The sequence below is a fragment of the Paralichthys olivaceus genome, chromosome 5 (genome assembly GCF_024713975.1).
Source record: "Paralichthys olivaceus isolate ysfri-2021 chromosome 5, ASM2471397v2, whole genome shotgun sequence".
Classification (NCBI taxonomy): domain Eukaryota; kingdom Metazoa; phylum Chordata; class Actinopteri; order Pleuronectiformes; family Paralichthyidae; genus Paralichthys; species Paralichthys olivaceus.
The window spans coordinates 5,360,117-5,374,218 of record NC_091097.1 but is presented as its reverse complement, the minus strand read 5'-3'; the positions used below and the strand labels follow the sequence as shown (position 1 = coordinate 5,374,218).

Genomic DNA, 14,102 nt, shown 5'->3' with positions numbered 1-14,102 from the left:
TCTACTGTGCTTTATGGGGAATAAAAAGCAGGAAGTCTTTATATATCCCCAGAGAGCCTTTGTCATTCAAAGTTGACAAATCGGAGATACAAATCTATTTATTACCACGTCAGTGACCATTGAGGACATTGCATTGAGAAATCCACATTTTTTTTAATTCAAAACTTTTAATGGTATAAAATATAACAAAACTAATAGCATGAGCAGAAACCGTCAATTCACTGGCAGACTGGCAAACGAGCAAATAAATATGCTGACAGACATGTTGTAGTACAGCTGCCACCTGCAGCAGCTCCTGTTTTGGGATGTGCCTTTGCTCCTTTGTGAATAAGTCAGTCCAATAAAACCTGATCAAGCATAGCACCGAGTTGTATGTATATAATATGATCTGAAAACACAAACTGACTCAGTCATTCCGAAACCGGCGTGTTGATGAAGTGCCAACATGCAGTGCAGTGATTAGATGAGTCACTGACTGGGTCAGTGTAAAAAAACAACGCACATTCAGGGCCGTTGCACTTGCAGAGCAAGTCTGTGAATGTGTAGGCAGAGTAAGAGTGTCGCCTGGGGTGTTTTCTCACAGCTGCGTTGTGTAGTTGGCAGGAAACAGCCCGGTGTTCCCCCGCAGCCTCCCTTTCCACCAAGATGCATCCGAGCGATCTAGCACTTCAATGATATCTCCCGCAGAGAAACCGAGCTCATCGCCTTCCTCTGCGGTGAAGTCGTACAGTGCCCTCACCTGCACCACGGACGGCCTCTGTGTGACAGTGAAGGAAAAACCAAACACTGATCAACACTTGACAGTGGAGCACTGCAGTGAAAAAAAATTATGAAGAACTTTCTCAAATTACAAATTTGAGTACTGATTAAAAGGTACAGTGTGTAGAATTTTGAGATATGTAGTGTTGAAATTGCATGTTGCAGGTGAACACCCCTCACCTCACCCTCTCCTTCCAAACATGAAAAAGAACCTGTGGTAGCTTAATTTATCATAAAAACTCAAAAGGTGTTTAGTTTGTTCAGTCTGGACTAATCAAAAAACATGACGGCCTCCATAGAGAGGGTCCCCTCAATGTAAATATAAAGTGTTTGAATATAAACGTTGTTGTAATCGGCTCTAAACATCTTAGAGAATCACTGTCTGAACAGATAGTTACATTGGATGGTGTCAGCTTGGCCTCCAGCTCCACTGTGAGGAACCTTGGAGTGATGTTTGACCAGGACATGTCATTTGACCCACATATAAAACAAGTCTCTAGGACAGCTTTCTTCCACCTGCGCAATATTAACAAAATTAGAAACATCCTGTCTAAGTCCAAAAACCAGTCCTCGCATTCGTTACCTCTAGATTAGATTACTGTAATTCCTTATTATCAGGATGCCCCAGGAAATCGGTAAAAAATCTCCAGTTGGTCCAAAATGCCGCAGCACGAGTGCTGACAGGAACTAGAAGGAGAGATCATATTACTCCTGTCTTAGCTTCTCTACATTGGCTCCCTGTAAAATTCAGAATAGATTTCAAAATCCTGCTCCTCACATATAAAGCCCTTAACAATCAAGCACCTTCATATATCAAAGAGCTGATAACACCATATTATCCAAATAGATCACTTCTTTCACAAAACACAGGCTCTCTAGTGGTTCCAAGAGTCTGTAAGAGTAGAACAGGAGGTAGAGCATTCAGCTACCAGGCTCCTCTCCTGTGGAACCAACTCCCACTCTGGGTTCAGGAGGCAGACACCATCTCAGCATTTAAAGTTAAACTCAAAACGTTCCTTTTTGATAAAGCCTATAGTTAGTTCTGGATCAGGTGAGTCCTGAACCATCTCTTAGTTATGCTGCTATAGGTCTAGACTGCTGGGGGAAGTCCCATCATCCACTGAGCACCTCTCCACTTCTCTCTGTCCCTCCACATTCACTCATTTATTTATTTTAATACATGTCAATGACTATTTCACTTTGTACTCCCATAGTCTCTCTCTCTCTTTTTTCTCTCTCATTTCAGATATCTCCGACCCCGGAACCTCAGGACAACAACTTCTCCTATTACTAATTACAATATTGCAGTAATTCATTATGATATCAAATGTGTCTGTTATCCACAGTAATTAATAGTCTTTACACTGTTGTTCCATTTTTAACTAGTCAGATCTGATACCTGATGGCGCCCAAGTGTCCCCGGTCTTTCTCTCACCTACTTCCCTCTCCCCACTATCCCTCTCTCTTCTCTCCCCTCTTTTCCAACCCCTCTCTCATCTCCTTCCCCCGTTTTCTTTGCTCACCCCAACCGGTCGAGGCAGATGACCGCCCACATTGAGCCTTGTTCTGCTAGAGGTTTCTCCCTGTTAATGACGGAGTTTTTCCTCTCCACTGTCGCCAAAGTGCTTGCTCATTGTGGGAACTGTTGGATTTCTTTATATTTAGATTTTAAGGTCCTGACCTTCTATGTAAAGTGCCTTGAGATAATGTATAATATGATTTGGCGCTATACAAATAAAATTGAATTGAATTGAATTGAATTGAATTGAATTGAATTGAATTGGACCTTTAAATGGATTTAAATGTGTTGTTGCAGAGGGTATTTTTTGGGGGGTTTATTTCACCAATTTCCCAGACAGGAAGTCATTAATCTTGATAAAGAAAATCAGTGTGTGATATTTGCTGCAGAAAAGTACCAATGAAATGAGTATATTTATGCAAAATGGGTGTTTTGATGTTGCTACTTAAACTACCCCCGATTATCTCTAAATTGGAATTGCTGCTTAAATGATAAAATTAGTCATTTGACAGAACATTATCATATATTATTACCATTACACTTTATAGTCAATTAATCAATCAAGTCAGTCACCAAGAATGAATTGCTGTTTTTTTTTTTCAAATTGGGATCACTTGTTGTTTTTCCTTACTTTTTCTGTACATTGAGTTATGGAGAATTCGCTGAACGAAGTATTCATTGTAAGCAATTTGATGATGCCACCTGGGGATTTGGCATCATTTCAGCGGTGTATATTCTTTTTTTCCACAGCCAGCCAAGGAATTCTGTTTTGGACTACTTCAACCAAATCCCAGACAGCGAGCTGACCTGTGGTAGAGGCAAGGTTTCAGATACACGACGGGCAGGATGAGCGGCGCTGATGGGGCTGTTTCTTCCTGTGTAACCAATGGTGTGAGCTCGTTCCTCCAGACCCACCCTCATAGCCTGGAAAGGTAGAAAAAAGTCTGTTTTGGCTTTCACTGAATACAACTGATACCACCATAAAGGTAGATAGAGAGTTTATGAGGGCTCTTGAGTTGTATGTATTTATAAAAGGAGAGTGTACCAGCTGGCTGTGAGGCTGGTCTGATGCTCTGCGTGGTGTAGCAGCAACCGCTGCAGCAGAGTGATGTTGTTCAGGCAAACTTCCCCTCTTTGCCTGGAAGATGGAGACAAAACAATGTAGTAACCATTGCATCATCAAGATAAATATATTAGGAATATTATAATATATATTGTTTTATATATTAACAAAGCGGCTGTTGTTTGTAACCGTCCAGAAACCGTAAATGTTCATCTTACTTTCAAAAAACAAAAAAAACATTAGGCTGGAGTCATGAAATATTGGCATTTCTTCTTAGTAAAATATCTTAAATCAGTTATCAAAATGATTGTTGGTTACTTTTCTGTTGATTTATTAATCGACCATTCCTTGCAGTTCTGTACAAACAGCAAAGACCAGCAGCGAATTCTCACATAGAAACAAGGGGACTAAGCAACACGTTTTTGCATGAGAAAATACCTTCATAATTAAATCAAATTAATTAATTTTCAACATTAACTATTCTATAATAATACTATAATATTAACTAATTGATGAATCAAACTCCTCTTTCAACATCATAGAATGTTATGATTTTGTTGGCTTTAGCAGGAGTAGCTATAAACTGTTGCTGAATTTAACAAATCTGAAATCAGAAAACATTATCAAACCACACATGAAACAGATAAAAGATTTAAAAAAATTAGACAGTGCTTTAATTTTAAATGAATTGATGGTCCCATTGAGCAAAGAGACGTTTTTATTAAAAGTTTTTACTGTAAAATAAAGACTTTAAATGTGTTTTCAAGCTAAAACAAAGGACAGAAACGCCTCGTACCGACTGGGGGATGGAGACGTTCCTATTGGGCGAGCAGCCGTCATGGAGGTAGATCTCCCTGGTCTTAGAGATGGACGTGGCCTTGTAGAACTCCACCAGCTTGTCTAGGGAGGTGAACTTCTCCGACCACAGGAAGTACTGGCCTTTGTTGTCTCTCAACACTTTGAAGTGCTGAACGTCACTCTCATGTCTGAGGGAAAAGATGGAGAATTGGAATTGGGAAAAAAATTCCAAATAGAAACTGCAGATTTACCAAAATTTAAATGTTCTTGAAATGTCCCAAAAATGTGGCGTAAATGTCACCGACAAGATCTGTGTGTAGTGATGCCTGGTGGATGATCTAATAAAGTTTGGATTTTACTTTTGAAAACTACACAGTTTGACTCAGTGTCTGTCTTTTACACTCATAAAAAAAGAACATCATACATTAAATATCAAATCCAAATATTACACACACACATATATATATATATGTATATATATAACATTTATCTCCCCTCCCTCATCTGATTACCCCCCTCGACAACACAAAGAGCACAGCACAGTTCCACTTCTCAAGTATAGGAAGTAAAATAAGAATAAACATGCACAAAAACGAGGCTTCCCCTCAGCATTCAACCATCTGTCCTTGGTTTAAAAAGTGCCTTCAAGAATCCATTCCAGCAATGGAATCCATATTTGATCAAATACATCAGATTTGACCTCTAAATGTTAAATACTCCATGGGTTGAATGAATGCCATTCTGGGACTGTTGTGAGTTCAATAAATTCCTTGATTTTTGGGTTAACACCCTAATAGAAGAAATTATGAATCCAAAAACATCTCATTGTTAAAAACCAAATTTAACTTTGAAACAATGTCTTCATCTTGAATATGTTCACATGTCAATACAGTGTGTATAAAACAATTAATACACATAGCAGGTGTCTTTGGATGCCTCTTATTTCTGAACTGAGGCGATGCAACCAGCTGAGCTCAGTGACTTTCTGGTCAAAACTTGTTCTTCTTGTTAAAACCCCTGAGTTTCCTCCACAGAGTCAAAGTGGTGCTCAGAAAAGGACGGGACAGAGTTTAATTTTCTAATTTGCATATCTCTGAACGCTCCCACCTGTCTGCCACCTCTTAACTTCGAGAGTTAAAAACAATCACCAAAAAGAAAACTGAGCTGAACCACCACTGAGCCCTGTCTCCTTCATGCCTGGATCTCTGGACTGTTTCCTCATCAGCATCGCTCTCTGCTGGTCAGTGCAGAAAACTACATCACTTCACTTGATGACCTACCAGGCTCTTACTGGAGAGTTACAGTGACATTCAGATATGATACATGTTGGAGGTACTTATGTTCCATACTCTGCAATGAAATACAAAATTAAAATGCATTTTAATTGTAATTACTTAATTTCAAATTTGAACAATTCCATACACTGTTGGTTGTATTTATTCTTAAAGTAAAAATAAGTTAATTAAACTCTTGCAGTGAACAGAGATAAAAAATGAGAGACAGAAAAGTTGCTTTGCCGTTAAACTACACTGATCGTTTTCCCTGGTGGTCTGAGAGACTGCACTTTCAGATCAACATCACCTCACGTCTCTTCCGCTGTCTTGTTTATTCTGCCGCTGCTTCTGCAGTCTCCTGGTTATAAATAAACTCCTGCAGAGTTTGCAGCACATAAGTAAGAAACTAAAAGATGGTGACCTGAGTCAGTTTACTGTTTACATAGTGTGAGCAGAGTAGAAATATTGGTCCACATTTTTGCTGGTTAAATTATTTCACAGATCTCTTAAAACCACCAAGTTAATAATAATTCTCTCAAATATTCAATTCAATTTATTGACAACTAGAATGTCACTCAATGGAGCCTATTAGTCACCTCATATTAAATCAAGCTGCACTACATTTCACACACTAAACATCAGTCCTCTAAACATACCTGATCATTTGCATCAAGATAAATAACTTTTGGTGAAAATGTCGAAAAATAATTCCTGACTCCTGATCTGAACTAAAACTCAATGAGTTCTTTCCTGACCCATAACAAATCCTTCCACCAAGTTTTGTTAATCTCCATTTAGTAGTTTTTGTTATTAAATCTTGCTCCAAAACAAATTAGCATGCATACAAACTAACAAACAAATTGACATTGGTGAATACATCACCTCGTTGGAAGAGGTAAAAACTTCCCTGAAACATTTGCACTGACAACTTTCACTGGGGTAATATGACAGCAGAAAACTTGACAGTTGACTGGAGTTATAAGAATTATCTTCAATTGTATCAACATGTTTACTCACAATAAAGAACATAAGACTGTTTTACTGACTTGACAGAGATGGAGAAGTCTCCCGGGGAGCTCTGGGACCCTCGAATCACAAATTCTCCAACATCTTTGTGCTGCAGGAGATCCTCTGCTGCGTTACGAGTGGCGTTCTCCTGAAACCATCTGGAAACACAAACCATGAGGCTTCTGCTCATCTGCTGTTAACCTCACACACAGCTACAGCCAGAGGTGCTGCTTTTCTTTCTACCAAAATGTCATGAAATCTTCCTGTTCGTTAGATTTCAGTCCTGAACCTGATCTCTTTGTATTATCAAAAAGTCAGAATTGGTGAAAGTCAGACTAAACCATATTGACAAACAGTAAAAACAGTCTTTTGTAAAACATTTTGTCAGCATTCTTGCTGTGAATTTTAAAATTATTGTCACTGTGATATTATTATTATAATTTTTTAACTTTACTGGCAATTCTGCCACATGACATAGACTGGATTGAAATGCCATTTCGCTGTGATTCCTGGTGAGAAAAAAAAAAGTACACAGCAGTAGCAGCATTTACAGTAAAAAAAAAAGACTTTTGTGAAATGACTACAAAAAGTGACTAGTGCATGTTCGAAAAGGAGTTCAGGTAGAAAACACATTTCAAGAAATGGTTTGCAAAGATAAAATCACAACCACTTCTGCTTTCAGTGGTGCATATCGTGGAAAACCCATGTGCAGGTTCAGTGTTTGTTAATGAGGATGACTGTGTCTTACTTCGGAATCTGCAAATCAAGGTAGTTTTGTGGTACGAATCCTTCCTGTCCGTTCAACTCTGCTTTATACCAATCATCTTGCGAGTTTAAAAGCTGATCAGAAAAAGAAAACGACAATAGGCCGAACATTAGTGATGAAATATTGAAGCCACAACATATATATTACTATTATTATATTCATACACTGACCTTAAGCAAATCACCCTTTTTAAAGCTGAGCTCATCTCGTGCTGTTGCAGCAAAATCATACTTTGCTTTTGCCTCCATGAGGACGGTCTCGAGTGTCAGAGAGGTTTGGAAAATGAAGAAATGAGGAGAACAGCGATCAGAGGGTCCACAGCAACTGTTTCTATGCAGAGAGAAAGAAAGCATACAGGAATATTTTAATCCAGTAAAAGATTAAATTCTGCAGTTTATCCTGAAGTTAAGAGTTCTACTCCAAGGTCAAGCAGCATGGTGCTTCAAAATCTGATGTATGGAAGCAGAGACTGCTTTCTGTGAGGTTTCAATTTGCTAAAACGAGAGCAGCTCTATTTACCTAGATAGAGGTTTGAGGAAGGTCGCAGGTTTATCTTTAGGAAGTCACCAAAATGTACTCTTTGTTTTCTCAGAAAGATGTAAAGAAATGTCAAGTTTAAAGAACACTGAAAGCTTTATTTTGCCTGCAGAGTAATGATGTCATGTACTGTACAAACAGGAATTGATCTCCTAAACTCTCAAGCTTGATCGATTTTATTAAATCTAAACGTTATTTAGAGAGTATAGAATCTTCCATTCAGATGAATATATCTTTAGAGGTTTTAAAGCAACGGAACAGACAACAAGACAATTGAGAGGTGATAATTATTAGATTCATTGATAAGTCATAAAGGAGCAGTAAATTGTTACTCATGAGAAGCTGGAACAAGAACTATTTAGCATTTTCTGATGAATGAATTGATTATCAAAAGTAGCTTTTTCGTTTAATTAGCTCAATGCTTAACCAACTAATCTTTGAGGCTTTTACCAAAATAAGATAAAAATAAATGCACTTTGGTCTCTGGAGGGTTAAAATGAGCTTTTGATGGACCAAGCAATTAAAACAAAGAAAACAATCATCAGACTTATCGATAACGAAAATATTCATTAGTTGCAGCCCTAAAGACTAAAAGACAGTGGCATATTAAAATTGCATTGAGGCATTGAGCTGATCTGAATCATTTCTTATTGAAATGGTTTATTTTCAAGCATGTTGTTTTTAACTCAACTCAACCATTAAAACTTCAGTTGCTTGTATTCACAGTATGTGGTTGCATGTGACACAACCACACTTGTCTGACTGAAGGACATGGAGATGACATGTGGGAAGTAAAGCAAATTCAGCTATTTTTAAATTAGGAAGAGACATGCACGCCACTTCCCCTTTTACTGTTTATCTACATGGCAGAGTTACAGAGCAGTGCAGTTAACAGCAGCACAGTGACACATGGATGAAATGTCAAGTTCCCATTATAACTGTTTCTGACATGTAAATTGGTTGATTTTCCCACAGATGTAAAAACCTTCACTCTGTTTGTGGTTAGGTTACGAAGGATGTGGTGAGCCCTCTTAAAAAAAGAAAACGCACTACCTTTGCTGATGCAGCTGTAGAGCGCCTTGCAAAATTACAACGAACAAGTACTGTGGAGATCTGAAGAGATGTAAAATATCCTCTATTATTCCTTTCTACCCAAACCTCCATTAATAAAAAGAATCTACACACAGAAAGACCAATACACTCACTTATAAAAGTAGACTCCTGTAACACCTCATATTTGGCTAAAATAAATGAATAAACAGCTGTAATAGCGAGAAGTCATCGAGAAATGGTGGAAATGGCTGAAATGAATTGATCAGTTTGGAAATCTTAGCAGTGACAATTGTCAAGTAAAAGTGATGAATCAACAGTTTGATGCTAAATGTAGAACAGGTCTGAAGTTGGGTAGTCGTCATGATTTTTGAGCCCACCGGTGTGATTCACAAAGTTTAATATAGGTATGAGTTCATTAGTTTGAAGCTAGACCACCACCAGGATGTTTGCTATGCTCAACACCCGCTAAAAATAAGAAACTGCAGCTGAAACTTTTTCTACACCGTTGTGCTAATGCTAATGATGTTTGTATTCGATTATTAGCACTAGCCTGTAACAGCTCTGCCTTCCGAAGTTACAGGTGCAGAGCCTGTTCTAAATCTGTCTGTCTTCTTGTCCTGTGTTAATGTTCCGGAGCTACTTCAGAATTATTCCATGTCATTAGTGAGTCCTCCTCCGACAGTTCTACAATATCCGGTCACTTTTTGTTGTTTGCGTGCTAGACGTTGTGTGCAGAGCTTTTCATTAACAGTCTATGGCGCAGAGGGAAGTTAGAAAACTTTGTATTCATCCTACCTGGTTTATCTACAAAGATTTTATCGTCAACTTTAGTAACCTTAGTTTGAAAAAAACTTGATTTATTTGTGTGTTACCAATTGAAGTGTTTCTTTTTTCAAGTTAGTTGAAAAACTGTTTTCTTTTTTCAGTGTTGTTAATCTGACAGTAAAGGATCCAAATCAACCTGATGGAAGTCTAAGAATCAAAACTGTCAATATGACTTTTTGGTTATTTACAGCAGTTGATCGCTCTTTATTGCCCCTTATTCAACACACGTCACCTTAATCTTGATATGAAAAGTTTAATTTGCTTACGGTTTCAAATTTAGACACTCAATTTGTCTTCATAGCTGTAAAAGAAAACTCCTTTTTTCGTATTCCTGTCTCATCTGCTGATAGAGGGGACATCGAGGACAGTTTTGGTGCATAAAGCTGTTCTTTCTTTTTATCTTATCAGCTCAAACTCACACCTCCCATCCTTGTGTCAACACTTAATGATTGATGTTGCACAGCCTTAAAGCAGCTTCTAGCTACAAGAGGACTCTCTGAAGAGTGGAAGAGCAGGAAGTGATGGTCAATTCATTAACCGTGACGAGCCAAACTGTTTCACCACACGAATGAAACCACTGGACCTTGTGGATGGTTTGGTTCAGAAATCACGTTGACTCCTGATTTAGGTTTATCCGGGGACAGATTTTTGATCCTTTAAGAAGAAGGACCAGTTAAATGCAGAGGTGCAGATAACATCCATTAGCTTATATTCAGGAAATTGTAAAACATGTTGGGTTTTCACATCAAATACCAGTGAATGTGACAGGTTTTTGTGTGTTTTTAGAAAACTATTAACATTTAAAGACCAGATGGTTAATCTTGACATAATTGTGATTGAAGTAGCACTCATTGGCTTTGGAAAGAACCACTATATCACTGACTAAACTCTGGTCAGAATTTCAGCAGCACCAGTAGTGTTCCTGAGCTTGCAACCAACTTATGTCTCAGCGCTATAGTACTTGTGAAATTACAGATAATCAGAAAGTTAGATACTTTCGACATAAAAGACAGCAACTAACAGTTAATTTCACTATTGATTAACAAAAACAATTATTGGAAATCTATCTAAAAAAAAGTAAATATTATTTCTGAAATGTAAATATGAATGAAAATAAATGTTTTTTGAGGGGCTGGAACTTGGATCTTTTTGCTTAATAAAATGAGCTGAAAACAATTAATGTTTTATCTATACAGACTACCGGATATTATGTATTTAACGGTGTATTAATGGTGTACAGTGTTTTGAATGCAGTTTTGTCTTCACACAATCTGAGGATATCTAGAGGTAATATCAACATGCAGTATTTTTCTCAGGGGTGATATCCGATAACCTGAGCTGTATGAAGTGTTGCTTGCAGTGGTGCATCTGCACTGTTTCAGGTGGTTTCTCATTTTGCAAATGCAAAAAATTGCATAAAGCAACATTTTGCAAACTATTGAGAAGCATCAGAAACCAGAGACATTTTCTTTTACTTCAGTTAACTAAGCAACCCTGCAATTACTTAATTACTTACTGAATTAAAGTTAAATTTCTGTTTGTGAGCAAAATGTACCTAAAAAATCGAGACAGTCAGTTATAAACAAAAGAAATGAAAGATGACCTCATAGATCGTCTGTGCAGCATTTTCAATAGCATTACGTTTAATTGTTAGGCGACCTCTAATTGTTATTATGACAAAAGAAGGAAGTCAGGTAAAGTAGTATAAAGAGTCCCAGTCCATGTAAGGAGGAGGTTGAGGTGGCTGGGTCGACACCACTGTTCATTTATTAAGTGGAACAGTCTTTGTTGTCTCCATGACCGTTCAACGTTAATCGAGGAGGTAATTGGTATCATTGTGACCAACGTTTGGTAGGCCTGCAACCATTGGATTGTTATTTCAGGGGACATCATGGGTTTTATCAGAGGGTGGAAACAAACAACACCTGAACGTCCAGGTTGGCAAACTTAAGCGATACCAAAAATAAAAAGTAGGGCTGGTCGAAATGGCAAAACAATTATATCAAGATACAGTATTCACATTGGTTGATTGATAATTGTCAAGATAAATGTCACACTATTATTTTAAGTTTAAAGACTGATTTTTGCTCCTGAGTGAAGGTTGTGGTTTTAAACTCTTCTTCATGACAATGAAAAACATGCTAAACAGCAAAACATTACAAATCTGAGGCACATCAGTTATCTATTACATCTCCTCACTCTGCTCGCACAATGCATAAGCGTTTTATCGATATTTACTGTGCTATTGTTATGTCGCTATTATCGCGATAAGTTATATTGCAATAATTATGTATATTATTTTGTTGCCTAGCCCAAAGTAAAAGTACTTAAAATCCATAAAAATGTGTTTTACTCTGTTTTATACCTACTTTATAAATACGAAGTGCAGCGTATGTGGAGCATATACAGAAATGTATAGTGGAGTAGAAGTAGAATACATAAAAATAATGTAATTAATCAAGCACTTCAAAATCCTACTTGCTTATAGTACTTGAATAAATGTACTTTGTTACTTTTCTTCACTGTTTATGACTACTGCAGGTGTTTTTTACAGTTGGAAAGAGGAGACAGGAGACGGCTGCTTATGTGTCATTGAAGAGTAGGCTAAACATTTCAACAGACGTACAGTATAACCCTGTCCTCACTGCAGACAGGCGAATTATTCATCAAACATTTACATTCCAGGAATTACACCGGCTCAGTTATCCTGTACAAACTGTTGGAGGATCAGTGCCCGAATCCTTTATGTGAGTAAATGTACCAATACGACGATGTAAAAATACTCTATGAGAAATAATGGATTTGCTTTCTACATTTAACTCTTAAACGTCCCTGTGATTAATATGCTTTTATAAATGACATTATTTAGTGCAGTGGTGTATTTACCCTGAGGTCTGACCGCTCTGGTGACAACGACACATAAACTGCTCTACACAAAATAACAATATTGGCCAAAGTAATGTCTAATTACAATATGCTGTTATGACCCTAAGCTCTCTCACTTATAAACCAATAGCAGCCTTTGAAACCACTTCCTCAAAGCAAGGCACGCTAAACCATGCCGCCGAGGCAGGACAAACTTAACACAAAAGATCCAGTAAATAAACAGAAACAACACAAATAAATAAACAAGTTAATAAACAAATGCTCCAGAAGTTAAGATTTAGCCTTGATTCCCTGTATTTGAGGATATTAATGCCCAGATTTGAGAGCAGCCTTAATTTTACCATTGTAATGAATTAAAAACTAAACCAAATTAACATGATTCAATGTTCAGACATTTATACAAATGCATTTGAATGATATTTCTAGTAAGACATTGCAGTAAATATTTAACATGAACAATAGAGAAGTGAGAAATAGCTGGAAAGTGAAAGAGGAAGAGAGATAAGTAGATTTTGACTGTGAAGTTTGGTGTGTGATCTCTCTAAAGTTTCCTGATGTGAAAGAATCCATCAGCTCACCTTCCCTCCTCTGTGGTCCGGGGTTGAACTTGTGTGAGGTTTATTCTAAGGTTGACCACTTCTCCCTCTGAGCTGAGACCACGCCTGCATATTAATGATCCCACAAATGATGGCAGGACAAATTGAGAGTGCTGGTTCTGTGTTGTGATGTCGCGTTGAGACGGAAGATGAACAAACCGGTGGATCGAGAACCGCCCCTCTCTAAAGAGCCGCACAAAGTGTGACGTGCTGTTTCCGGACGGATTTTCAAAATACAACCCGGCAACAGTGTTTTCGTGAAGCCGAAGGGTCAACGTCTGAATATTAAAGTAATTAGTTTGACGTTTTGTTTATCGGAGTTATGGAAGAAAAGTACACTTGTCTAATCTTATTTGTTTACTATGAAGCTGAATGGGATAAAAACTCTTGAAATGGGGAGAGAACACAGGAGGTGATCGCACATTAGTTTAGATATTAAACAATTAGTTGGGAAAAAAGAAGAGAGCAGTTATGTGTTGTATATATAATCCCTGCGAAACATTGGTATGACACTGTATGACCAACAATAGAGAGAGAGACAGGTGGGCTGATGGGCAAGAGGCTGAACTGTGCACCTTAATCAAACACACAATATAAAAGTAGTAGTATGAAAAATAGATCATCAAACAAAAAAATACTTTCTGCAATTAAGTAATCTCGAGGCCCTATCATGTACAAGGGTCCTGTTTTAAAACCTAGTTTTAAAAATGGTATATAATCCACTTTGAATTTGGTCATTATCTCGAGAAAATTACATTGCATGCACATTTATTTAAGAATATGCAACATGAAAGCAAAATATCAACTAATATGTAAAGGTGTTTAAAAGAAGGTTTGGAATACTACAGTTAAAATGCAGAAGCTAGCATTTTCTTTATGTTTTTAAGTTTATACGATTGTTTTTGTCCAGATTTTATTTCATCCACATATTGGTAATAATAAAATTGCATTTATGAATGAAATATTCTTCTTTCAGATACGACCAGTGTAGAAACCACGATATAAAGACGTTATCTTA

General features: G+C 37.4%; 1 protein-coding gene across 1 annotated transcript; it reads right to left on the bottom strand.

Annotated features, from left to right (window-relative positions):
* Positions 1-147: 147 nt before the first annotated feature.
* Positions 148-13,245, bottom strand: grap2a (GRB2 related adaptor protein 2a). The gene is made up of 8 exons (XM_020094440.2): positions 13,067-13,245; positions 7,358-7,517; positions 7,170-7,261; positions 6,460-6,579; positions 4,138-4,327; positions 3,324-3,416; positions 3,086-3,202; positions 148-757 (listed from the first exon to the last, which is right to left on the bottom strand). The coding sequence occupies exons 2-8, from the start codon at positions 7,433-7,435 to the stop codon at positions 578-580; spliced, it is 870 nt and encodes a 289-aa protein (XP_019949999.2). The 5' UTR covers positions 7,436-7,517; positions 13,067-13,245; the 3' UTR covers positions 148-577.
* Positions 13,246-14,102: the final 857 nt, after the last annotated feature.